A 26,269-nucleotide genomic window follows, 5' to 3' on the forward strand; every position below is an offset into this window, starting at 1 on the left:
CTTAAGTTCTGTAGCTTTTACATTTCCCATACTATTTTTGCCTTCCCTTTGTCTATTTTCTGCCTGCCATCTATGCTACTTATTCTCTGTACCTTTCCCCACCTCTCCTCCTCCCACTCCCCTGTTGCTAACCCTCCATGTGATCTCCATTTCTGTGGTTCTGTTCCTGTTCTAGTTGTTTCCTTAGTTTGTTTTTATTTTACGTGTGGTTGTTAGTAATTGTGAGTTTGCTGTCATTTTAGTATACATGCATTTTAATCTTCTTTTTCTTAGATAAATTCCTTTAACATTTCATAAAATAAGGGCTTGGTGATGATGAACTCCTTCAACTTGACCTTATCTAAGAAGCACTTTATCCACCCTTCCATTCTAAATGATAACTTTGCTGGATAAAGCAATCTTGGATGTAGGTCCTTGTCTTTCATGACTTGGAATACTTCTTTCCAGCTCCTTCTTGCCTGTAAGGCCTCTTTTGAGAAATCAGCTGACAATCTGATGGGAACTCCTTTGTAGGTAACTGTCTCCTTATCTCTTGCTGCTTCCAGGATTCTCTCCTTCATTTCATCTTGGCTAATGTCATTATGTTGTGCCTTGGTGTGTTCCTCCTTGGGTCCACCTTCTTTGGGACTCTCTGAGCTTCCTGGACTTCCTCAAAGTCTATTTCTTTTGCCAGATTGGGGAAGTTCTCCTTTATTATTTGTTCAAATAAGTTTTCCACTTGTTGCTCTTCCTTTCCCCCCTCGTACCCCTAAAATTCGGATGTTGGAACGTTTAAAGATATCCTGGAGTTTCCTAAGACTCTCCTCATTTTTTTGAATTCTTGTTTCTTCATTCTGTTCTGGTTGAATGTTTCCTTCTTCCTTCTGGTCCACTCGATTGATTTTACTCCCAGTGTTGTTTCCATCACTATTGGTTCCCTGTGCATTTTGCTTCATTTCACTTAGTGTAGCCTTCATTTGTTCATCTAGTTTGTGACTAAAATCAACCAGTTTTCTGAGCATCCTGATCACCAGTGTTTTGAACTTTGCATCTGATAGGTTGGCAATCTCTTTGTTGCTTAGAAGTATTGGCTCTGGGGCTTTGAGCTGTTTTTCTGCTTGAGCCATAATGTTTCGGTCAGGTCACACCTGTTGTGTATGAGGGGCGGAGCCTTAGGTGTTCACCAGGGCGGGGCTGTGATGCTGTATGTGGAGGGAGGTCGGAGAGGGAGCAATGGCATTTTTCTGGAGTTTTGATCTGTTCTATCATTTGGGCCATGCTTATTTGTCTCCTCATTTTGGCAGCCTCTGTTGTGTATTAGGCAGAGCTGCTCTGACCCTCTTAGTATTGTGTTCTGTTGTAGAAAAGGCACCTGTATGTTGTATGGGGTGGAGCCTTAAGTAATCACCAGAGGGCATGCAACTCAAGTTACTGGTCTGTGGCTCTGTGTGCAGGAGAGTTTAGAGAAGGGACAATGCTGCTGTCTGGCCTCTTGACACCTGCCTGGGACAAAGCTGTCTCTGAACACTCACCCATTTGCCAGTTACTTCACTTCTTCCCCATTAGGCACTGGTGCCCTTCCAGCTGTTGCGCTGCAGCTGAATCCCAGAGAGGGTGGGTCTGTGTAAGTCCTAAGACTATCGAAGCCCCTTTAAGAGGAGTCTCCTGAGAATTCTGCAGTTTCTTCTGACGCCTAAACCCTCAAACCCCACTTTTTAGTAAGAAGTTATGGGACTTATCTTCCTGACACTGGAACCCTGGGCTGGTTGGTCTGGTCTGGGGCTGGGATCCCTCACTCCTGAGGTATCCCTACTGATTTTATCTGCCACACAGGAATGTGGGGCTGCCCATTCAGTCTCCATGACTGTCTGTGCCACTCCCCATCTCCATGCCGCTCCACCTCTGTGAGTGTCGCTACATCTTCACCCCTCCTACCCATCTGGATGAATGTGGATTTTTAAAATACTTGGTTGTTAGACTTACATACAGCTGAATTTTCTGATGAATCTGGGTGACACTTGTTTTGTAGTCTAGTTTAAATTTTGCTGTAGGTGTGTGAGGAGGTAAAGCATGTTTACCTATGCCCCCATGTTCTAGATACTTTTTAAATTACCCCTTAATTTCTTCTTTGATTCACTGGCTGATCAGGAGAATGTGTTTTAATTTCCATGTATTCATGTATTTTTCAGTTTTCCTCTTGTTATTGATTTTCGGTTTTATGCCATTGTGTCAGAGCAGATACTTCGCATGATTTCAATTTTCTTGAACTTGCTGACTTATTTTTTGGCCTGATATATGGTCTATATTATAAAATGTTCCATGTGTGTTTAAAGAGAATGTGTATTTTTTCCCTGTTGCATATAACATTCTGCATATGTATGTTAAATCCATTTGATCTATCAGTGGTTTCCTTATTAATTTTCTTTCTAGATAGTCTAGCCATCATGAGAGTGGGGTATTAAAGTCCTCAATTATTACTGTATTATTGTTTATTTCTCTTTTAGCTATGTAATTTTGACTTATATATTTTACTGGTTCATTTTTAGATGTATAAATATGTATATTTACACAATCTCGATGGATTTACTCCTTTATCATGTAATGACTTTTTAAAAACCATTTTTAGTTTAAAGACTACTTTGTTTAAATATAGCTACTTCTTTTTTTGGATTCCATTACTTGAAATCTCTCTTCTATCCCTTCACCCTCAGTCTTTACGTGTCTTCAGGGCTAAAGTGAGTCTTGCAGGTAGCATATCTTGAATCTTGGTTTTTTTTTTTTGATGTTGTTTTTAATCCACTTAGCCATTCTATGTCTATTGACTGGGGAATTTAAACCATTTATATTTAAGTAATTATTAAGAGATAAGAACCTACTATTGCTATTCTATTAATTGTCTTCTGGATGCTTTGTAGATACATTGTTCTTGTTTTGTATCCTGCTGTTTTTTGTGTGCTTTGATGTCTTTTGATATCAGTATACTTCGACTTCTTTATCATGTTCTTTTGTGTAATTACTATAGGTAATTCCCTTGTGGTTACCATGAGGCTTAAATAAAATAATTAAAAATGATAACACTTTGTTTTCAACCGATAACAACTTAACTTCAACAGTATTAATAAACGTTACACTTTTAATTCTCCTCCTCTCACATTTTAGGTCATTGATGCTACAATTCACATTTGTTTTATCTATCTATCTATCTATCTATCTATCAATCAATCTATTTACATTTCCCCAATGACCAATAATGTTGAACATCTTTTAAAAATATATTTTATTGATTATGCTATTACAGTTGTCTTATTTTCCTCCCTTAACTCCCCTTCACCCTGCACACCCCCTCCCATCCACATTCCCCTACTTTAGTTCATGTCCATGGGTCATACATATAAGTTCTTTGGCTTCTACATTTCCTAACTATTCTTACCCTCCCCCTGTCTATTTTCTACCTACCATTTATACTACTTGTTCTCTGTACCTTTTCCCCCTCTCTCCTCCTCCCACTCCCCTGTTGCTAACCTTCCATGTGATCTCCATTTCTGTGGTTCTGTTTCTGTTCTAGTTGTTCGCTTAGTTTGTTTCTGTTTTTGTTTTAGGTGTGGTTGTTAATAATTGTGAGTTTGCTGTCATTTTACTATACATATTTTAATATTCTTTTTCTTAGATAAATTCCCTTAACATTTCATATAATAGGGGATTGGTGACGATGAACTCCTTCAACTTGACCTTATCTGAGAAGCATTTTATCTACCCTTCCATTCTAAATGATAACTTTGCTGGATAGAGCAATCTTGGATGTAGATCCTTGTCTTTCATGACCTGGAATACTTCTTTCAAGCCCCTTCTTGCCTGAAAGGTCTCTTTGGAGAAATCAGCTGACAGTCTGATGGGAACTCCTTCGTAGGTAACTGTCCCCTTATCTCTTGCTGCTTCTAGGATTCTCTCCTTCATTTTAATCTTGGCTAATGTAATTATGTTGTGCCTTGATGTGTTCCTCCTTGGGTCCACCTTCTTTGGGACTCTCAGAGCTTGCTATACTTCCTGGAAGTCTATTTCCTTTGACAGTTTGGGGAAGTTTGCCTTTATTATTTGTTCGAATAACTTTTCTACTTGCTCTTCCTCTTCCCCTTCTGGTACCCCTATAATTTGGATGTTGGAATGTTTAAAGATGTTTGGGGGGTTCTTAAGCCTCTCCTCATTTTTTAAAATTCTTGTTTCTTCATTCTTTTCTGATTGGATGTTTCTTTCTTCCTTCCGGCCTGCACCACTGATGTGAGTCCCAGTTTCCTTCCCATTACTATCAATTTCCTGTACATTTGCCTTTATTTCACTTAGTGTTGCCTTCATTTTTTCATAAAATTTGTGACCAAATTCAACCAATTCTGTGAGCATCCTGATTACCAGTGCTTTGAACTGTGCATCTGATAGGTTGGCTATCTCTTTGTTGCTTAGTTGTATTTTTCCTGGAGCTTTGATCTGTTGTTTCATTTGGGCCATTTTTTTTTGTCTTGATGCACCTGTTGCATAGTAGGGGCAGAGCTTTAGGTGTTTACCAGGGTGGGGCCACTCAGCCACTGGATTGTCACACTGCGGTGGAGGGATCCAAGCACAATGGTGCTTGTTTCACTCTCTGCTGGATTTCAGTCACTTCCTCCACTTCCCCCAAGCAAATTGGACCCTTCTGGTGCTGATTTCTAGGTGGGTGGGTTTGTGTACATTCTAGGACCCTGTGGGTCTCTCCAACGAACTCTCCTGTGAGGTTGGAGTCTCTCCCTGCACGTCAACCCTCACAGGTGTTTTCAATCCATGTTTTGAGGCTTTATTTCCTGGTGCTGGGACCCTGGGTTGCGTGGTCTGTCTCATGCTGCAGTTTTGCCTGGTTTACCTGTGTGTGCAAATGTGGGACCATCTGGTCCGCCGACTACCTCCTGTACCGTGCCCCTCCATGATCTGCCGCCTCACTGGGTCCGCCAGCTGTCGCCTTGCTGCAAGTCCTCTCTGCCTGGCCTCCAGACTCCACCCTTCCTGCTGGTCTGGATGAATGTGTCTACTTTAATCCATTAGTTGTTGGACTTCCATACAGTTCAATTTTCTGTCAGTACTGGGGTTTTTTTGTTGTTGTTTTAAAATTTTTGTTGTCCTAATTTTGGTTGTGTGAGTGAGCACAGTGTGTCTACGCACACCTCCATCTTGGCCCAAAGTCCCCTATAAATCTGATTTTAATTTTAATGTTAATTTAACCCTAAAATATAGCTGTTATTTTTTTTTCTTGAGTAAATTCTATTTCCCTAATTGACTTCACTTAAGAAGTTACTCTTATATTTACCTCTACAGAAACAGTTTATTACTTTTTGCTATCTACATCCTTTCCCTCAAAGAAAAGTTAAAACCTTTCTCATTCCCTTAACTTTCGACCAATATATACTTACTTAGAATTTAAAGGGTGAAACAGTAGATGGTAAGATAAATAAAAATGTGTTATAAAAGTCTTTTTTAAGGTCCAAGAAATTTGTTATCAGAGGTAACAAGTGCTTAAACTGCATCATACAAACTATTTAAGCACTTAGGTGATTGTACCACTCATACTTTCTTGTTCTTACCCTTTGGTTACTGAATATATACCTGTGTGTCCGTGAAGAGGAAAACCATATCCTTGTCATCTACACCAGCCAGTTTGTACAACTTCCTCAGGTCTTCATGAAAACTGTCATAATTATATCCCCGACTCAGTTCAATCTGCATACATTTGTAACCGCATATATGAGCTGCAAGCCTTGTAAGAGACTGCTTTCCTGTGCCTCCTACTCCAACGAGCAGGGCATTGCCTCTTTCCTGACGGATCATGCGGGCAATTCTGCAAGAAGCAAAGCAGAGAAAGATTTATTTCAAGTATACAGATGTGGCTTCTTCTCAGAGGGCCTGCCCCAGTGGGGAAGGCTGGTGGCCAGCCAAGTGTCATTCCTGAGCAAAAGGCCACAAGAAAGAGGAGCGTATTTCTGAGGTTTACAGTTGGTTTTCCTTATATCTATCTCTCCTCCATTTTCTTTAGGCTGTTAGCCTTGGTCATGAAAATTTAGAGTAAAGTAAATCTCTTCATCCTTCTTCAAGATGTGAAAGAATTTGTTAGGAGCCCTGGGTGATCTAGGCCATTACTTATGTTAACCATTATATTGGCAAGCCCAGATCTCCATTTATATGGATGAGCACGAAAAAAAATCATTGGACCTAGAAAAAGACATTGAAGTTCAGAAGGAGAGATCAACACTAAAAACCTAAAATGAATTAACTATAAGATATCAACAAAATTTTAGAAAATTTTCTGATTCATGTTAACAAGAATTTAAACAAAATTGAAACTGTGATATTAAAGTGAGTACTCAGAAGAGGGAATAAAATCCAAGTTTAGAAAAAAATATTATATGGAGATGAAAAAAATATGACCACCAAATTGAAAACCTTAATAGAAGATGAGCTTTGCAATTAGGATACTGTAGAAAATTGAATAGGTCAAGTAAAAAACAAACTTAAGGAACTTACCCAGAACTCAGAGAAAAAGAGTTAATGATATTAAAATGACAAGAGAAAACGGAAGATAAGGAGGACAGACCTGGGAGAAACAGGTGGGATACCAACGAACAGACAACAGGAATTACGGAAGGAGAGACAAGAGGGCACAGAGCTGGGTACAACAGTCACTGAAATGGAAAAAGCCACCAGAGCTGGGGCCACACATCTGCAGATGTCATTGAGGGCAAGAAAAAACCCCCCAAAAAACAAAGAGGAGAGGGAAAACACAAAATATTTTGTAGGAGATTTATAAGTATAAAATAAAGTGTGTGTGTATATGTATATGCATGTATGTGTGCATACATGGATCTATTTCATATGTGCAGACATTTCTACTTTCATATGCATATGTTAGACATAACTGAAGAGTTTGTGCACATTTAAAGAGCAGATGTAATAGATTGTTACCAAAGGGACAGGCGACTCCCCTTTCTGAGTGCTCACTTTAATATCACAATTTCAATTCTGTTTAAATTCTTGTTAACACGAATCAGAAAAATTTCTAAAATTTTGTTGAGAGGCCTCAGGCACCTGTTTTACAAGATGTCATTTTACAATGCAATAGTTACAGAAAGCAAGCTATTGCTCAGAGAGTAAGGTATCTGCCAACCTGTCTTAAAAGAGTCCTTGAAAATATATACAGAGCTATGAATAAAAGTTTAAAAATTCAAGAAAGGGGAAAATATTTCAGTGTAAAAGTGAGAAGTATATATGAAAGTCAAGTCCATATACTATTATTAAGATGATAAAGTAATGATAATGTTAATACATTTTTCTTTAAAAAGATACAAATATAACACCAATTTCTTTTTAAAATTATTATTGTCATTATTTACAATCTCATATTGAGAAATCTTGGGAGAAATAGAAAAGAGATTTAATTTCTTTCTCTTTTATAGGAAGTTTATGTATGTATGTATCTATATATCCATCTAGTTTTACTCATGATGCTGATAATTAGAGAAAACAAGGTTAAATTACTTGAAAAGGATAATGGCTCACTATAGTTTTAAATTATGAAAGTAAAACATGGTCACTGTAACTGGTGAGAGGAACCACTGCTGCCCCCCAACCACCCATAAACTCCATCACGAGGGCCTGAGTGCTATGCTGCTCTCTATGGGAACAGTGCATAGCACATAGTAGGGGCTTCATACATCTTTGTGAAATGAATTTATGTCCATTGACTTGTATGTGTACGTTTACAAACTGGAATTAAACAACACATTTTGCTTGTGATTGTTTTGCTAAACGTTGCATTACAGACAATCTCAAGCTAGTAAATACAGCAATAGGTATATCATAGTTCACTTCACCAGTTACCTAGTGATGAACATTTAGGTCTTTTTAATGTTTTGTTAATATATTAACAATATTAAAAAACATACCTTATAACTGCAAATAGAATCCTTTCAGAGTGTGTATGTGAGAGAGAGAGAGAGATGGAGAGCATGAAACAAAGAGGTTGCATGAAAAGCAAACAGAAAATAAATGAGGATGGCATAAATGTGGCTGTTGAAGCCATGTTTTAAAAGAAGATTTAATTAGTTACACGGGATTGTAGAGGCAAATGTATTAAAGGCACAATGTTTAACTATATGTGCCATGATGCAATTTGAAAAAATATATGCTTATGAATATGTTTGAAAGCACCGTACAATTTTAACAGTAGTTGTCTCTGGGTGAGGGGGGTAGAATTGTAAATGAAACTTTTCTGAATTTCTGTAATGAGTGTGTTTAGTATATGATCATAAAAATAATATTTTTAAAAAGAAAACAAAGTAGACATATGTAGGCCTTATAGAAACTATAAAAATGCCTTCTTTATGCAATAGTTACATCATTAAAGAGATCTTGGTAATATGAATGTTTAGAAATAAAATTATATTTATATAAAAAAAGGAGACCTGTCATTTCTTATTCTAAATATAAAATTCAGTACACTTTTTACCAAATAATATGTACTGAAGTACTCAACTTCTAAGGCACCTTAAAAACTGTGACTTACAGAACATGGGTTAAATAGTTCTACGTGCCCTCACCATGGGTGGTGGAGGATGGGATAGGAGCTGTGTCGCCTGAGCACAGAGCAGGGGTCTATATAGAGACTTATCAGAAAATGCTCCTCCAGGACAAACCACAGACTCCTAGGTCATTATTCAAGGTTTTCTCAAATAGAACCAAACATTCAAATTTGTCTCCACCTGCTTCGCATCCTCTCCTGCCACTCAGGCAGCTGCTCTTTCTCCGCCCAGACTTGGCGACACTGCTTTACACAGAGCAGGTGTCAGTGAACACTGGCCTGTGGGCCAGACCCTGCCCACTGACCATTGTTGTTTGTTTTGGGGCTTTTTCTTGGAATTTTAAACTATGAGCCAAAAGTTATTTTTAGATTTTTAAATGACAAAAAGTAATATGATATATGAAAATCTAATGACATTCTAATACTAGCTCCCATAAGCAAAGTTTTATTGGAACACAGCCATGCTCATTCATTCACTTGTTGAAGGTGGCTGCTTTCGTGTTAGAACGGCAGAGTTGAGTAGTTGCAACAGGGACAGCATGACCTGCAGAGCCTAAAATATTTGTTGTCCGGCTCTTTACAAAAGAGGGCCGTGGACTCCTTTCCCGTGTATCCTTTGCCAACAGCTCCCCCAGAGCAGCTAAGACCCAGAGACACCGTTTTCATCGTTCATCTCCATCACGATGCACTGGTGTCCTACAGGGGAGGAAGTACTGAATGTCACAGGCATCTTGTAATTCATGTTACTCTTGTATTGCTTAATTTATCATGCATTATGGTAATTTGTTATTTTCAACTGAAATTACTGGAAACAAATGATTTGTCCATTCTGCTCCCCAGTTTTATTTTTTCTGTCGACTTACATGTATCAGTGGATAGCAAACTCCCTCCATTTGAGAGTCCTCTGAAGTCACATTTTCCCAACTGTAGGAGGGGGAGATGGCTCTCCTATGCAGTGCCTCACATTTTCATTGAACTCATTGGTTTGCAAAACCATATAGGTTTCAAGTGTTCAACTCAGTAAAACATCATCTGCACACTGTGTTGTGCACCCATCGCCCCAAGCAAAGTCTCTTCCTGACCCCATCCCCTCCTTGGCCCAACTCCATGTAGCCCTCAGTGCCTTGTATTTTAATATAGAAATCTGTACTATCATTCTTGTACTGTGGCGACACGTTTGGGAGCATGTGATGGGTAAACCACCTGGTGCAAACTGCCCTTTGAAAGCATAGGCCTGAAGTAAAAAAATGTTTTCTCAGCTGGAAAAAGGGGGTGGCAGAGAACTTAAATCAAAAGGTCATCAGCAAATATAAATATAGTATTGGCTCAATCACTGAATATTTAGTAATTGCCCTAATATTCATGTTCATAATAAAGCCTTTCCATAGCTAATCGGCAGTGGGTGTTTAAAAGCCCTTACTTATGACAAATAGAAATTTATTTTCTCTAATTCCTAATCCTCTCTAGAAAAATAGAAAACACATCTACATCATTATTCACATGGCCGTCCTTTGTGTATCTGAAAACCAAACCTTCCCCATTCAACAAATGGCTTTTAATTTCCTCCTGTAATATTTTAAGCATATCTTGAGTAACCTGGTGATTTTCTTTCACAAAAGAAAGAAAGATTATAAATACAATTAAGCTGACTTCGCCTATCATCTGGTCTGTTCTCCAGGAAGTTTCTCGGAGCATAGTGCTGCAGTTATGTTTTTCTTTCAGGCTGAGGGCCTGCCTGAGCTATGACATAAAAGTTGTTAGGAGATGGCTTGTGGGTACGTTGAGAGGGGGACAGATGGGAAGTAAGTGGTGTTTTGACAACCCAGGGACAAACTGTTGCATAACACTGGAGCTGTGACAAACTGAATTAGAGTTAATTAAACAGCAGAAATATAGGGAAGGTGAAAGACTTGGTTTGCTTATGGTTTATTTAAAGAAAAGTCCTGGGGATTTAACTGTCAGTCTTAACAAGGTCCAACATTAAAACGTGGTTGACAAGGGGAGAAAACACAGCCATTAAAGTCTTGCTGCAGCACTACCCCCTGGGAAATCTTATCCTCACACACATTTTACACTGCTTATTCCACAGAGTGTGCTATCAAATCAGGGTATCACATTCTGAGGGGAACAATGAAAAATGATAAATTGCTCAGTATGTTGAGGGTGGAAATAATCTCTCCCAGGCAATAGTGAAAGATGTGGGATAATTATGCCTGGAGAAGATAAAGCTAACAGGAGACTGGTTATGATTTTCAAGCATTTGGAGGATGGTTATGAAAAAGGGTAGATTCCTTTCAGGTGGAGGCTCCTGTGGCAGAGTTAGGGTCAAAGCCCTGGATGCAACCTCAAGCCCACTGCTCGCTAGCTAGAGGACTTCTGAACAACTTCCTAATTTCTCTGTGGCACACAGTATTGTCCAAATATGCCTGCCAAATGTTCCTAGTCCTAACTGGTTTTGACCCCATCAAGAGACAGAGTCTCTGATCCTTTCTTGTGAAAGGACCTGTATGGTCCTGTATGACTCTGCTGGCTAACAGAACATAGTAGAAGTGAAGCCATGTGACTTCAAAAGCTAAGTTGTGAAAGGCCATTTCGTGTCTGCCTGGTTTGCAGATATTCAGACCGGATACCTAGGTGTCAGAGATCTCCCTCAAAGCAGGGCTCCCCAAACCCCAGGCCATGGACCAGTACCAGTCCATGGCCTATTAGGAACAGGCTGCACAGCAGGAGGTAAGTGGCAGGTGGGCAAGTGAGTGAAGCTACATCTGTATTTACAGCTGCTCCCCATTGCTCATATTACTGCCTGAGCTTCGCTCCCTATCAGATCAGCTGTAGCATTAGATTCTCATAGGAGCACAGATCCTGCTGCGAACTGTGAATGTGAGAGATCTAGGTTCTAGGTTGCGTGCTCCTTGTGAGAATCTAATGCCTGATGATCTGAAGTGGAGCTGAAGTGGTGATGCTAGTGCTGAGGAGCGGCTGTAAATACAGATTATCATTAGCAGAGAGGTTTGGCCGCACAGAGACCATAATAAAACAATTGCTCGCAGACTCATGTCAAAACCCTGTCGGTGAGTAGCAAGTGACAACTAAGCTGCATCTGGTGGCAGGCTCTATAGTGGTAAGTGAGTCGATGCACTTCAACTGTACAGCTGTATTTGGTGGCAGGCTTTGAGTTGGAATCTGACACTTATTTTAATCTGCATGTGGACTGCCATTTTTTATTTACCACTTCTGTCCACGCCTCTTTTCCACACTGCTCACTTGTCTCAGTCACAGTTTTGGTTAAGCCCACATGCTAACCCTAGCCAAAATGAGTGAAAAACAAACATTGCTGGAAAGCTTCCTTGAAAAGCTGGCAAGACACAGTAATAAGACAGCAGAAGACTCTAAGACTGCCAACAAAAAGAAAGCTGAATTTAAAAGAAAATATGAAGAGTCGTATTTTATGTGTTCATTGCAACTCATTTTATGAGTTCATTGCAAGACTCACATTCTTCAAGCCTACTTTGTGTAATATGTGGTGCTGGCTACCCAACAAAGCCATGGAACCTTAAAGAATGTTTCACCACATGGAGACCAAGCACCCTGCATTGAAAGACAGGCCTTTGGAATTTTTCAAAAGAAAAAAAAATGTGAACATGAAGAACAGAAGCAATTATTGAAGGCCACCACTACATCAAATGTGTCTTCACTGAGAGCATGATTTTTAGTGGCTAAACACATTGCTAAAGTGAAAAACCCTTCACTATTGGTGAAGAGCTGGTCCTGCCTGCTGGACATTTGTCGGGAACCGTCAGGAGAGGCTGCAGTTCAAAAGGTGGCATGTGTTTCTCTTTTGGCTCACACCATAATTAGATGAACTGATGAAATAGCAGAGGATACTAAGGCAGAATTGTTATAGAGGATTAATGGATGACTGTGGTATGCAATCCAGGTATGTTGCCAGCAAGGCAAGAATACTTGTTTTGTGTGATATATTTTTCAGGAGGATGTGCATGAGGATATGTTATGTGCATTTTTGTTGCTAACCAACACCACAGCTGCAGCACTATTTAAGTCTTCAATATCATGAAAACTGAACTGGTTGTTTTGTGTCAGTATATGCACGGATGGAGCAGCTGCCATGACCGGACGGCTTTCTGGTTTCACTACTTGGGTCAAAGAGGTCACTTCTGAATGGGAATCTATGCACTGTGTCATCCATGGAGAAATGCTGGCTGGCTCAAAAAAATGTCACCTGAACTTAACAATGTTTTGCAGGGTGTGATTTAAATGATCAACCACGTTAAAGAACATGCCCTTAACTCATATCTGTTCACACAGCTCTGTGAGGAGATGGATGCAGAGCACATGTCTTCTCTCACACACAGAAGTGAGATGGCTTTCCAAAGGTAGATCACTGGCCAGAGTTTTTGAGTTATGAGAGCTGCTCCAGAGATTTTTTTTTATAGAAAAACAGTCACCACTGGCAGCACATTTCAGTGATAAATAATAGGCTGCAAGACTTGCTTACATGTGTGACATATTCAACCTGCTCAATGAACTCAATCTGTCACTTCAGGGGAGAATCACAGCTGTGTTCAAGTTGGCAGATAAAGTGGCTGCATTCAAAGCCAAGCTGGCATTATGGGGGTGAGAAGTGAACATTGGGATTTTTGACATATTTCAAACATTAGTAGAGAATTTGAAAGATACTGAGCCAGGGCCTTCTTTCTCCCAGCTGGGTCAAGACCATCTACCTCAGCTTTCAAAAGAGTTTGAGCATTACTTCCCTATCACAAAAGACTCCGAACTGGGAAGGATTAGATCTGAAACTGATTTGTGAAAAAGCCAGGTGAACTGACTTTGTCCTAGAAGAGGATCAGCTGCTTGAGATCACAAATGACGGTGGCCTTAAAAGTATGTTTGAGACAACTTCAAATCTGCATATGTTCTGGGTTAAAGTCAAGGCAGAAATAGCCTGAGATTGCCACAAAAGCACTGAAAAGCCTGCTTCCATTTCCAACATCCTGTCTTTGTGAAGCAGGGTTTTCTGCAGTGGCAGCAACCAAAACGAGATTACGGACTAGACTGGACATAGGCAACACACTTTGGGTTGCACTGTCTCCTATCACCCCAAGAAGGGGCTGTCTAGTTGCAGGAGAACAAGCTCAGGGCTCCTACTGATTCTGCATTATGGTCAGTTGCATAATTATTTCATTATGCATTACAATGTAATAATAATAGAAATATAATGCATAATAAATGTAATGCACTTGAATCATCCCCAAAACATGCTCTGTGCCCTTAGTCCATGGAAGAATTGTCTTCCACAAAACTGGTCCCAGGTGCCAAAATGGTTGGGGACCACTGCCTCAAAGGATACTTGCAATGGATAAAAGTCAGACTCAGAAGCAAATGGAATCTACGATCCTGCATTCAACTTGTTTTTCTATAATCTTGAACCCCTCCCCTACATGCATGTAGGCATGCATGTAATCAGCCTTGTTACACTGTATGTGTATCTCTGTGAACATCTTAGACCCTTTCTTGTAATAATCCAGGGCATTTAAAATAGGCAGGAAACAATCTGGTAAGATTTAGCAAAAATAGTAATCCTGAGGGGATTCTACAGAAAGTTCATGCATTTATATTTAAAATATATCAAAAATAAATTTAGCAAGATTTGGTATAGACCTTTGTCTGTCTAGTAATCTACAGAAAGGGTTTTGTACAACTTAATCTTCCTTTTGATATAAAAGAAATTAGATCAATGCATTATTGGGCATCCTATAGCACTATACCTTGAAACATGTTCTATAGCATCCTGGAAGAACACCAACTTTACTTCTTTGGGATTTGTAAGGTTATAGTCATCAAGATAGTCCTGTAGAACATTTGCAATTTTCTCCATATCAGGTATGTCATCATAAATCCGATCAGACTTATCTGCTCCAAACTATGAAATGATTTATGGGAGAAGAAACAAGTTGAGTCAATTCTGAGATTTTATATATATGAAACATACCTGACCTTAGGAGAGAACATTATTTTATCTATGTTGCTATTTAGTCATCTGCTTACATATACACTGGGAGGGCTTTCAAAACAAGGGGACTGGGACAAATGAAGCACAGATTTTCATAGATAAGTGAAAGTCCACTTCATCTAACTTCTTTAAGTAGTACATTTTAATTTCAATTTTGTTTGCAATAAAATTTACACAGGAGCCCAGAAATAGGTTTTGTATTGTTCTTATTTACCTTACTCTGGTTTCATAATTTTGCTCTTAGGCTGTTGACATCAGTAAAACTAAAATGGGTTCAAAGTCATGCATGCAGACTGCTATGGTTATAAAAAATCATGTCAGAATCATATGTAGTTTTTGTGCAGCAGTCATCTAATTAAACACATCGTTGAGGATGAAATGTGGTACAGACCATAGGGAACTGAGGTCTTGTTTGGACCTACTGATGATGCCTTTTCTTTGCCGTAGCAACCACCTGGGGGGATTTTTATTTGAAAACTTTGACTACAGTGCATGTGGGCAATGCAAGAAGAGCCCATCTTTTCCTCTGCTTTATTCCCCCATTTGCTAATAATGTCACTGGAAGCACACAGGAAATAGAATCACCACCTGAAAGCGAATTTTGGACTTTGTGTTTAATAAAATAGATTTAAGAAACATGAACAGTGAAAGGACAACAAGCTCACAGTTATTAACAACCACACCTAAAACGAAAGCAAACTAAAAGGACAGCTAGATCAGGAGTGGAAACATAGAAATGAAGATCTCAAGGAGGGTTAGCAACAGGGGAGTGGGAGGAGGAGACGGGGAGAGAAGGTACAGAAAACAAGTAGCATAGACAGTAGATAGAAAATAGATGGGGGGGGCAAGAATAGTATGGGAAATACAGAACCTAAAGGACTTGAGACACATGGACATAAGCTAAAGGGGGGGGTAATGGGGGGGGTTGGGGGGGCAGGGTGGAGGGGAATGAAGGGGGAATAGAACAACTGTAACAGCATAAACAATTCAAAAAAATAAATAAATTTATTTAATAATAAAAAAAAAGAAATGAAGATCTCAAGGAGGGTTAGCAACAGGGGAGTGGGAGGAGGAGATGGGGGGAGAAGGTACAGAAAATAAGTAGCATAGACAGTAGATAGAAAATAGATGGGGGGGCAAGAATAGCATGGGAAATATAGAATCTAAAGGACTTGAGACACATGGTCATAAACTAAAGGGGGGTAATGGTGGGGAGCGGGGGTAGGGTGGAGGGGAATGAAAGGGGGAATAGAACAACTGTAACAGCATAATCAATAAAAAAATAAAATAAAAAAAATATTTTATTTTATTATTTATTTTTAGAGAGAGGGGAAGGGAAGGAGGAAGAGTGGGAGAGAAACATCAATGTGTGGTTGCCTCTCCTGTGTCCCCTACTGGGGACCTGGCCTGCAACTCAGGCATGTGCCCTGACTGGGAATTGAACCAGTGACCCTTTTCTTCACAGGCCCGTGCTCAATCCACTGAGCTACATCAGCCAGGGCAATAAAATGAATTGTTTATGTTTTTCATCTGTCAGGGTTTAGCAGAGGGGTGAGGCATAACATACATATACTGTGAAGATGAGGCAATTCCTGTGTTTTAACAGCATTGATGGAGAGCCTGTTTCATACCTAGTTCTGCTCAGGGATTTAGGGTGAACAAAGCAGACAGATACTAGGAATGTTAAACCCAAACAAGAGTTGACTTGTAAAACAAGATATCTGTCTGTCAACAAAGATAGGGTGGTTAGATGAAAGACTTATTCTAGGCAGGTCGAGACGGTGAAATTAGGGCTCAGGTGTGGATGTTATTGGAGTGACAGATGAGGAACTGAGTACGAGGAAATTTTGCTGCTAATTAGAGCTACTCTGAAATGAAGAGGGCAGTACTGCTAACAAATGAGCTTCCCGTCACTGGAAGCATCGGAGTGGAGGCTGCACAGGCACATGCGGTATGGCATGCGGTACGTGGCGGTCCAGTGCTGAGTTTAGAGACTACACCTCCTCACAAATTAAATGCCTGGTGGGTCTCAGATTCAAACTGTTATCAAAATGAATGTAACTAGATCAGGAGTCAGCAATATTTTCCCTTAAAGGGCCATATAGTAAATGTTTTAGGCTTTGCAGACCTATAATCTGTACTCTGCCTTGTAATGCGAAAGCAACCATGTAAATAGTGCAATATCAAGTGGAATTTCATGGCTGTGTTCATATAGAACTTTACAAAAATGGGCAGAAGGCAGATTTGGATGATGGGCCATGGTTTGCTGAACTCTCATCTAGATCTTTGCTCTTCATATGTGCAAAGTTCTTGTAGAATTTGAACCTGAACTTTGTGATCTTCAAATTATAAGAATTATAATAATAATATCCATATCTTTATAATCTTCAAATGTAGTCATTAGAACATACTTGCCTTAATGAAATCTCCAAATATGATGGGCTTAGTCAAAAAATATTCCAAGCCAATTGCAATTCCAAAATGTTTGTCTGTTCAAAAACCAAAATCAATTTTAATATAATGAAAAGATTAAATCCAGTATTTTAATAATAAATATACAAGATAATATTAGCTTTTACTTTACTTAGAAACCTTAAGTATTATAAATAAAACTGAGAGAAGGCCATCTTAATACTGTACCACTTTAGTTTGGTTGATAGTCTCTCAGATTTAAAATTAAGCACACTTAATATTAACAAGCATTTTATTAATAGATATTGAATACATATTAATAAGAAATACTTTAGAAATATCCTGGCTTCTTATCAGACGAAATGCTGTTTCTCCTATATTCTCTCTTCTGCTTAAAATTCTGTACTGAATTTGAAATATTAACCCCTCTTGAATTTCAATACAATGAATTTGATAATATTTTATATATTTATATATTTGAGTCATTGAAGAAAAAACTTTTACTTAGGGGAAACTAAAATTCACTTTGTTTTATCTTATGTAAGCTCATTTTAATTTTCCTTTATAGAAACCAAATTTCTATTAAAAAAAAGAGAAAAAAGAGCTAAATAAAGATTGATATTTACTGGCCATTTCTGTCAAAATAGCATGGAAATAGTGCTTATCTTCATTATTAATCAGGCGATCATGGAAGACCCTTTGACATTCATGGCAAAAGAGTCTAAATATCTGTATTTCTTCTCTTATTGTTCCTGGGTCACACTGGAGTATACCTGTTTTTGAGAAAAAAGAAAAAGAAAATTCTACATTTGTGGAATATATAGTATTAGTTTTATGAACTAGAAGATCCTTAGGCCCAATTTTATCCTCACACTACCAAAAATGGGTGTTTCCCTAGTGGATATGAACAGAGAATAATAGAGACCTCATTTTTTGAAAGCAAAATCGATTACCCAACAACATGTTTTTCCTTGCTGTGTGATGTTCCTTTACTTGAACATGTGACATGGCAGATTTCACAGTGTAAGCAATGTTCATGTCATTACTACATTTCGTTGTAGTGTGTTAAGTGAAGAGTGCCATCTTTAACACATATTTTCATCTAGCAACTTCCCCTCCACCCCTGACCTTTAAACTGTTTTCAAAATATCAGTTTCCTCTCTTAACCTTCTTCTATGTTCAGTCCTCATCAAATTTTGCTGGTCCTTTGGGCTTCTGCTCAAATTTTTCTGAGTATTCTTTGTATTTATATAAATTATAACTGCAAACATAGTTCTAATAATTTCAAGTTACAATGAAAACAATGATGTAAAGAAATCCAGGAAGTGCTCATTCTCTACAGGGACCCTTCACATGGGACTCCTCCCAGTGTGCAGAGGAGGATGGGTGATCCCTGCCATGTGCCCGGTACACACAGCTGGCAGAGGGTACTATACAACATAGCTGGTGCCTTTCATGCTGCTTTGGCTAATAGGGGATCTCTGAAGATAATGTTACATTGCTTTTTGCAGCTCACATTGTGTGCATGTGTATATGTGTGATATATTTTCCTTGAAATGGTTAAAGATTTAATTATTCTCAGCTAATATTTGTAAAATAAGAGCATTTCCAGGACATTTTAATAAAATGTGAGACAAGGGAAAAGATATTCAAAATTGTAATTATTCTGATACTTCTTGGATACTTTTTAATTTTGTTGGAGATAAAATGCACCCTGAATTTTGAGGCTCAGAAATTACCTAAAAAATAGGAATCGAATGACAATGGGGAAGAATGATAAATAAATGACTAGATTAGACAGTGTCTGAGGACCAGGAAGTGAGTCCAAAGCAATTCACTACAGAAACAAAGCCATGTTCCAGTGTTTTCTAGAAAAAATTAGTTCCTGAATTCAAGGACTAAGCTGCTAATATAGGAGGTTACATTTTAGTGGAGGAGGAATACAAGTCATTGTGTTGTCCCGTGGCAAGGATGGTGTACCAGCTTCGAGAGTCCTGCAGGAGGAGGAAGGTTACAAGTAGGAAAAGGAAAAGAGAGGTTCAGACTCATCAGAATGGGAGTTGGAAGGTAAGGGACCTGTGGCAAGAACTGAGCACCAGGAAGGGCCAACAGGGTGGTCAGTGATCTTAAAGCCAAGCTTCAGTTCCTACCATCGGCCATTATTTCTGAGTTCATTCCCTGCCATTTAAATATACAATAGATCTCATCTGTGTTTGGACATGAACGAGATTTTGATGAGGACAGAAAAGGAAGCAGGGTTTTGGAGAGCCCAGTTGTTGTTTTACATGGAGGTGCTAGAGAGCTTTCACTTATGTTACTTCACAGATACTTAAAACATACTCACATAATTCAGTTTGTTTGAATCTTTGTGAAAATAAAATATTGAATGCTGTAGAAACAAGGGAACTGAACAGGGACTCAGCACTGGGTGGGAAGAGAGAAGATCACTGAACAACTAAGAGTTGATGCCCTTATGCACACAATAAGATGAGGACTTGGTCTAGGTATTGTAAAAAGAATTCTTTCAGTTCTGACATTCTGTGACAAGCATTCATACATTCATTCAGAGCTAGACATGATTCTAGGCACTGAGTGAACTGAACAAACAGCCCTCATGGAGCTGACATTCTATTGGGACAGAGACACAAACATGCAGAAAAATATCTAGGGTATGTTTTCAAATAGTAAGAGCTATAAAGGGATGTAGAGAGGAAGAGGAGGAGGTGACATTTGAACAGGGAGAGTGAGTCACGTGAATATTTGAGGTAAGAACATTCCAAGGGATGTATAGAGGCCTCTGGGCAGGCCCTATTTCAGGAGCAGCAAGGAGGTGGTAGCAGCCGGGAGGAAAGTGGTAGGCAATGAAGGCAGGAAGCTGCTGGTTCCAGGTCTGACAGCCTCAGTCCCAAGGCAGGTGATGAGGAAGCTGCTTCAGGAGTCTGACTGCTGTGTGTAGGGCAGAGCTTGGTTTTGGGTTGGGTAAGTGGGTAGCCTGGAAGTGGAGACCAGAGACAGGTAGGAGGCTTTCTCTGTTAGATATCCTGATGAGACATGACAGTAGTTTGGGCCAGAGTGATAGTGGATGGAGTGCTAAGCAATGATAAGATTTGGAATAGATTTTGAAGTTAAAGCCATTGGGGATGTTGATGGATTAGATGGGAATCATTAAGGAATGAGAGCAAACAAGAATGTCCCAAAGCTGATGGCCAGAGCAGCTAATGGTAGCCCCGTTATCTAGGTCGGGGTACACATGGCTGGGAAGGAGTCAAAAAACAGGAATTATACCTGCCAAGTTTAAGAACTCCAACTGGATTTCTAAGTGAGGTTGTTGAGGAGGGAGTTGCATATACAAATCAGACAGAGGAGAGGGGAAGCTGGAGGCAGACAGTCAAGCATTATCATCGAGTAGATGCATTTAACGCTGTGGAGTTGACTGAGATGACCTAGGCAGTAAGTGCAGACAAAAAGAGGACTGAAGTAAGAGCTCTGGGGTATCCAAACATTTTGAGGTAGGGAAGAAGAGGGACAGCTATTAAAGGAGACTAAGCAGCAGCAACCAGTGAGAGGAGGGAATCCAGGAGAGTGTGTGCCCTAGTAGGTCAGAGAATGAAGGGTTTCAGGAGGGGGGATGTTGTGCCTAATAGTATGGAGAGGTTAAGGTTCAAACTGAGGACTGATGGATTTGCGAAAGAGAGGTGGGGAAGAGTAGTTTGGTGCAGTGTCAGGTGCAAAAGCTTCATTGGAATACACTAAAGAGTGGAGCTGGAGGAAATAAGGAGACATTGAGGCAAGTCCATTCTTTAAGGGGTCTGTTTTGAAAGAACAGAGAAAATGCAGAGGTAGCAGCAGGGGATATGATGCCTAAAGAGACTTATTTATTAAGATGGGAGGTATTGTGGAAGGTTTTTATGCTGTTAGGAATGATCCAATAGAAGAGGAAACATCACTGATGCAGATGAGAAGCAGGAATGACAAAAGCCAAATCCTTGCCTAGGCAGGAGGGGCTGGGATTCAGTCTGAGGGGTTACCGAGAGGAGCAGAAACATCTCAGCTAGTGCAGGAGGGGAGGCAGATGCAGGCTGACTGAGAGATTTGAAGATGAGGCAGTTCTGGTGTGATTGCTTCTATGTTTTTCAGTGAAGTAAGGAGAAAGGTCTGTGGACCCTCTGTATGTCCTCCTTGGAGAAGTGTCCATTCAGGTCCTTTGCCCATTTTTTTAACTGGATTGTTTGTCTTCCTGATATTGAGTCATATGAGTCCTTTCTATATTTTGGAGACCAAACCCTTGTCTGATGTATCATTGACAAATATGTTCTCCCATACAGTGGGTTCCCTTTTCATTTTGCTGATGGTTTCTTTAGCTGTGCAGAAGCTTTTTAATTTGATGTAGTCCCATTTGCTTATTTTTTCCTTTGTTTCCCTTGCCCTAGCAGATATATTGGCAAAAATACTTCCTACATGAAACAACTGAAACTTATTGCCTATGTTTTCCTCTAGGATTTTTATGGTATCACAACTTATATTTAAGTCTTTTATCCATTTTGAGTTTATTCTAGGGTATGATATAAGTTGGTGGTCTAGTTTCATTTTTTTTGCAAGTACTAGTCCAGTTCTCCCAACACCATTTATTGAAGAGACTGTCATACTCAACATCACTAGCCATCAGAGAGATCCACAATGAGATATTACCTCACACCTGCCAAAATAGCTATCATTAATAAATCAACAAACAACAAGTGCTAGAAAAAATGTGGAAAAAAGTGAACCCTAGTGCACTATTGGTGGGAATGCAGACTGGTACAGCCACTCTGGAAAACAGTGCGGAATTTCCTTAAAACATTAAAAATGGAACTGCCTTTTGACCCAGTGATTCTGCCTCTGGGATCATATCCAAAGAATCCTGGAACACCAATTCAAAAGAATATATGCACCCAGCATAGCAGTGTTATTTACAATAGCCAAGATTTGGAAAAAATCTAAGTGCCCATCAGTACATGAGTAGATAAAGAACCTGTGGTACATTTACACAGTGGAATACTACTCAGCAGTCAAAAGGAAGCAATTTTTACTTTTTGTGACTGCAAGGATGGAACTGAACACTATTAGGCTAAGTGAAATAGACCAGTCAATGAAAAACAAATAGTGTATGATCTCACTTATAACTGGAACCTAATGAACAAAATAAACTAAGGAAAATAGGATCAGAGGCATAGAAACATGGACTAGACTGACAGCTGTGGGGGGGGAGAAATGGGAACTGGTTGAAAGAAGGTGAAGTGATTAGACAAAGAACACATATGCATGACCCACGGACATGAATAACAGTGTGGGGATTGACTGTGGAAATGGGGGATGGGTGGGAGAGGGGGGAAAAAGGGGGAAAATTGAGATAGCTGTAATAGCATGAACAATAGAAAAGTGTTTAACTTTCAAAGAAAGAAAGAAAGAAAGAAAGAAAGAAAGAAAGAAAGAAAGAAAGAAAGAAAGAAAGAAAGAAAGAAAGAAAAAAGGTCCCTGGCTGGGTGTGACAAATGAGAGAAGATGGCGGTTTGAGGGAAGCTGTGAAGTAGTCAGCCTGGGGTTGGGGTAGAATTAAAGGGTGACTTGGACAGAGACAGGTATTGAGATTTCCAACAGGTCACAGACATACACATACACATCCTACCCAAAGATTTGGGGTGACTAGAAATGAAGGGAGCATGAAGGTCAGAGAATGAGGGGTCCACACGCTACCTTGCACACATTTGGATAAATCCCTCAAGTTAAAGACATAATGGGACTTGGTTGGTGTTGGCAGAAGATCAACACTCATTCTGCTATAGATCTCAACTGAGGCTTCGACTATGTGGTGTGCGGTTTTCTTGACAGCTGGTGGGAAGTCGCTCAGGAAGCCATTTAAGATAGCCTAGAACCAGAAATGTATAGAAGGTTAGAATTTTTTCCCACCAAAAATTTACCTTTCAAATGTTGCAGATTTGATGGTGACTTTTCTAATAATGACTAGAAAGCTGAATTCCAAGGCAAGGACGTCTGAGGGTTAAACGCTTCCATTTGTTTCAGAACATGTTCTCAAGAAGGGACTCACTCCTGTCTCCTGTGATGGTCTGTGGGTGCCTGCGCAGCCAGCATTCATACCTGACCAGTGAATTTACCAGTGAACTTACTCTCAAGTAACAGCGACAGCTGCTTGCTGTGGCTCCAGAGGGTCTTCATGGGGTGTCCAGACTCATCAGGAGATAAACTGAAGTCCCCCCTGATTTTTACCCGTGAATGACCAACAATTCCATAGACTTCCTTAAAATGCAATTTACTTGTGAGGACTGTCACAAGTTCCCCTTGCTCAGGTTACAGCCCCTCCCTGCTCAGATCGGGGACTCAGAAGTCTCCCTCGACATCTCTCATTCTTTGTCTCACAGTTGGTTTTGAATACATTTGTTGAACCTGTCTCTTTCCCTAGACACTATCCCATTCCAGCCCCAGTTCTTTTTTATCTCGGCTTCTTCACTCCCTCCCTTATTCACTGTTCTCCATTTCCACTCACATCTTCTTTCAATTATGTCTTCGTAATTATACAAATCAGGCACTGCACCCCGTGTGTCCATGCTCTGTCCCTGCCCAGCCCCCTCACCTTACCTTCTTTCCCTGCTGATGACTCTGTCCCAGCCACCCTGGCCTTACAACCCGTGCTGTCTCCTCCCTCCCTCTCATGTCTGTCTGCTGGGGAGGGACTTTCTCATCCTTTGTGTTTTAGGATACAAGTCATCTCTTCAGAGAGGCCTCCCTTGACTACCCCATTTAAAGGAAGTCCTCCATCAGTCTCTCACGGCTCTGTGATCTCATATAAAACTTGCCACAATCTGAAAGTACATATTTATTAGCTAGTGTCCTGCCCCCAGTTGCTTGGGAAAATCGTTACGGATTTGTATAGATAAATTCTCCTCACCATGAACCTTGGAGTCGCTCATGCGAGAAGCCACCAGAATGCGTATCAATGCTTGTCAGTCAGTCCTTGTGATTTTAGATTTAGGGCTCATAGATGAGATTTTTTGAAATAAACAGAAGTATTTGCTTTCAGTGAGCCTCCTGTGGGACATTATTGTTCGAGATTTATGACGACTATCTTTTTGAGGCACTCACTCTCCTGGGCCCCTAATGTGAGTTTCACATTAGTCACATGGCCCACATTTTAAGTAGGACTCTTCTGATACATATAGAATAAAAAATTTGTCCTACATAATATATATACATTATATATAAACGGTCCAGTTTGTTCTCCATAACACAAATACAATTATATATAACTAATATATAACATATTTTATACTAGTTGTACATAAAAATACAGTTTTACATATATATAACGAACATGTTATCTGTTATATATTAGTTCCTTTGTTTGTTATCTGTCTCTATGGTGGAAGCCCCACAAGGACAAGGATGAAATCTGTTTTGTTTAAAATGATATACCAATGTCTGGAGCACAGTAAGTACTCAGTGAATACTTCTTTAATGTATGAAGAGCTATTAAACTGATATTTACAAATTAAAGTAAGCATGTCATGATAGAATTTAGTGAGGACTGCAGCTTGGTAGTCCATTTAAAGGTCTGCCTTACATGACATGTTTGGCACCTGGGAAGCTTCCCCTGAGAATATACATGCAAGGTAGGTTCAGAATTCTCACCACTTAGGGGAAGGATGCTGTGGTCTGAGGACATAGTTAGTATTTTCTGGAGTTGATCATAGTTTTCAATGGTTGTTATAGCTTTATAAGTAAAAATTACATCTAATTTAGTGGCATTATCAATTTAATTTGTTGTGATTTAGTTTACCCTTATACATATTTCTGGCATAAAAATTTCTCATGAATAAACACTGAGATATTAATTGTGGATTAAGTGTGAATCACTCATAACCATACAAATCCAATGTGTGCAAACTGTAAACTGTAATTAGTGATGTGTTTCCTGCATATCTCTGCTGTTTAACTAACTTGCAACAGACTAGCAAAGAAAGTACAAAGATGTTACTGATGGTTTTAGAATTAATATTTAGAACATTGTATATATATTAGAGCATTAGAAATGCATCTAGAAATATTAGAACATTGTGTGTACACTAGAAATATATATATATTATTTAGAGTTCTAGGCTTCTTTACACAGTAAAATTAAATCAATCTACATATGGTGTTAACAAATGCACTTTAACTTATTGATTTTGCTTTTCTTCAATTCTTGGTTACACCTTGATTCTTTCCCTTCCATACAATGACAAAGGACAGGGAAGGTAGGCTGCGAATGCTTGGACCCTGCTTAGATGAGTTGTGATAAAAAGTGAAGTTTGGGATGCATGGATATAGAGCAAGATTTTTTCCTACCACAGGTCACGTATTCTGTTCTGATAATGGGGAAAATGTGCCTCCCCACTTGAATCCAGTACAACCTGGTGCTCCCCTTACCCCGAGTCTCTCAGCTTTGCTGCATTTCATTGTCACCCACATCTAGTAGAGTTTTAAATATAAGCCTTTAAGTTGCAGTAGGAAGAAGCACCTCGTGCTTTCAGTGTGTCAGCTGCGACATATTTGCTCAATGACGTTCCTGTTGAGTGACACAATTCTGTGGACATGAAAATCTCACAGGCAGAGGGAAAAGGCTAATGGTTGGAGGCCCTTTTGTTTCCAGGACCCCAGATTCTACTTTTTCCTTCTACCCAGTAATGCATTTTAGAATGATTAAAAATGATGCACCCTGATTGATGGCTCAGTGGATTAGGCATTGTCTTGCAAAGTGAAAGGTCATGGGTTCCATTCCCAGTCAGGGCACATTCCTGGGTTGTGGGCACATGAGGGCAACTGACTGATGTTTCTCTCATACATCAATGTTTCTCTCACACATTGCTGTTTCTCTCTTTCTCCCTCCCTTCCTGCCTCTCTAAAAATAAGTAAACAAAATCTGTAAAAAATGATGCTTTTGTTGGAATAACCTTGAATTTGCTTTATTAACATATGAAATAATTTGCAAACTTAGCACTTCATCATCAGGCGTAAGTTCCTTGGTGCACCTCTCACCACTGATCATATCGAAAAATGTGTCAGGATAGCACAGCTGGGAATCATTTCAACCTTCTAAACATATATGTAAGGGTTCTCAACACAAAAGGAGGGAACTTAATAAAAGTCTTCTGATACATGTGTCGTCCCCACTATCCACTTCACGTCTGTTCTATGGCTGGTGCTTAGTAGAGCTTCTGGAC

At 39.5% G+C, this 26,269-nt stretch overlaps 1 protein-coding gene across 1 annotated transcript in view; it reads right to left on the minus strand.

Moving 5' to 3' along the window:
- DNAH6 (dynein axonemal heavy chain 6) overlaps positions 1-26,269 on the minus strand; it is a 243,147-nt gene that overhangs the window by 97,490 nt on the left and 119,388 nt on the right. The window contains exons 42-46 of the mRNA XM_053664561.1: positions 22,749-22,920; positions 17,642-17,788; positions 17,019-17,092; positions 14,359-14,513; positions 5,605-5,836 (exon numbers count right to left, since the gene is read on the minus strand). Of these exons, the coding sequence (XP_053520536.1) occupies positions 5,605-5,836; positions 14,359-14,513; positions 17,019-17,092; positions 17,642-17,788; positions 22,749-22,920 (780 nt within the window). The remainder of the gene's footprint in view (positions 1-5,604; positions 5,837-14,358; positions 14,514-17,018; positions 17,093-17,641; positions 17,789-22,748; positions 22,921-26,269) is intronic.

Source organism: Artibeus jamaicensis, unplaced genomic scaffold (assembly GCF_021234435.1).
Source record: "Artibeus jamaicensis isolate MK-2021 breed Jamaican fruit bat unplaced genomic scaffold, CSHL_Jam_final contig_384, whole genome shotgun sequence".
Lineage (NCBI taxonomy): Eukaryota > Metazoa > Chordata > Mammalia > Chiroptera > Phyllostomidae > Artibeus > Artibeus jamaicensis.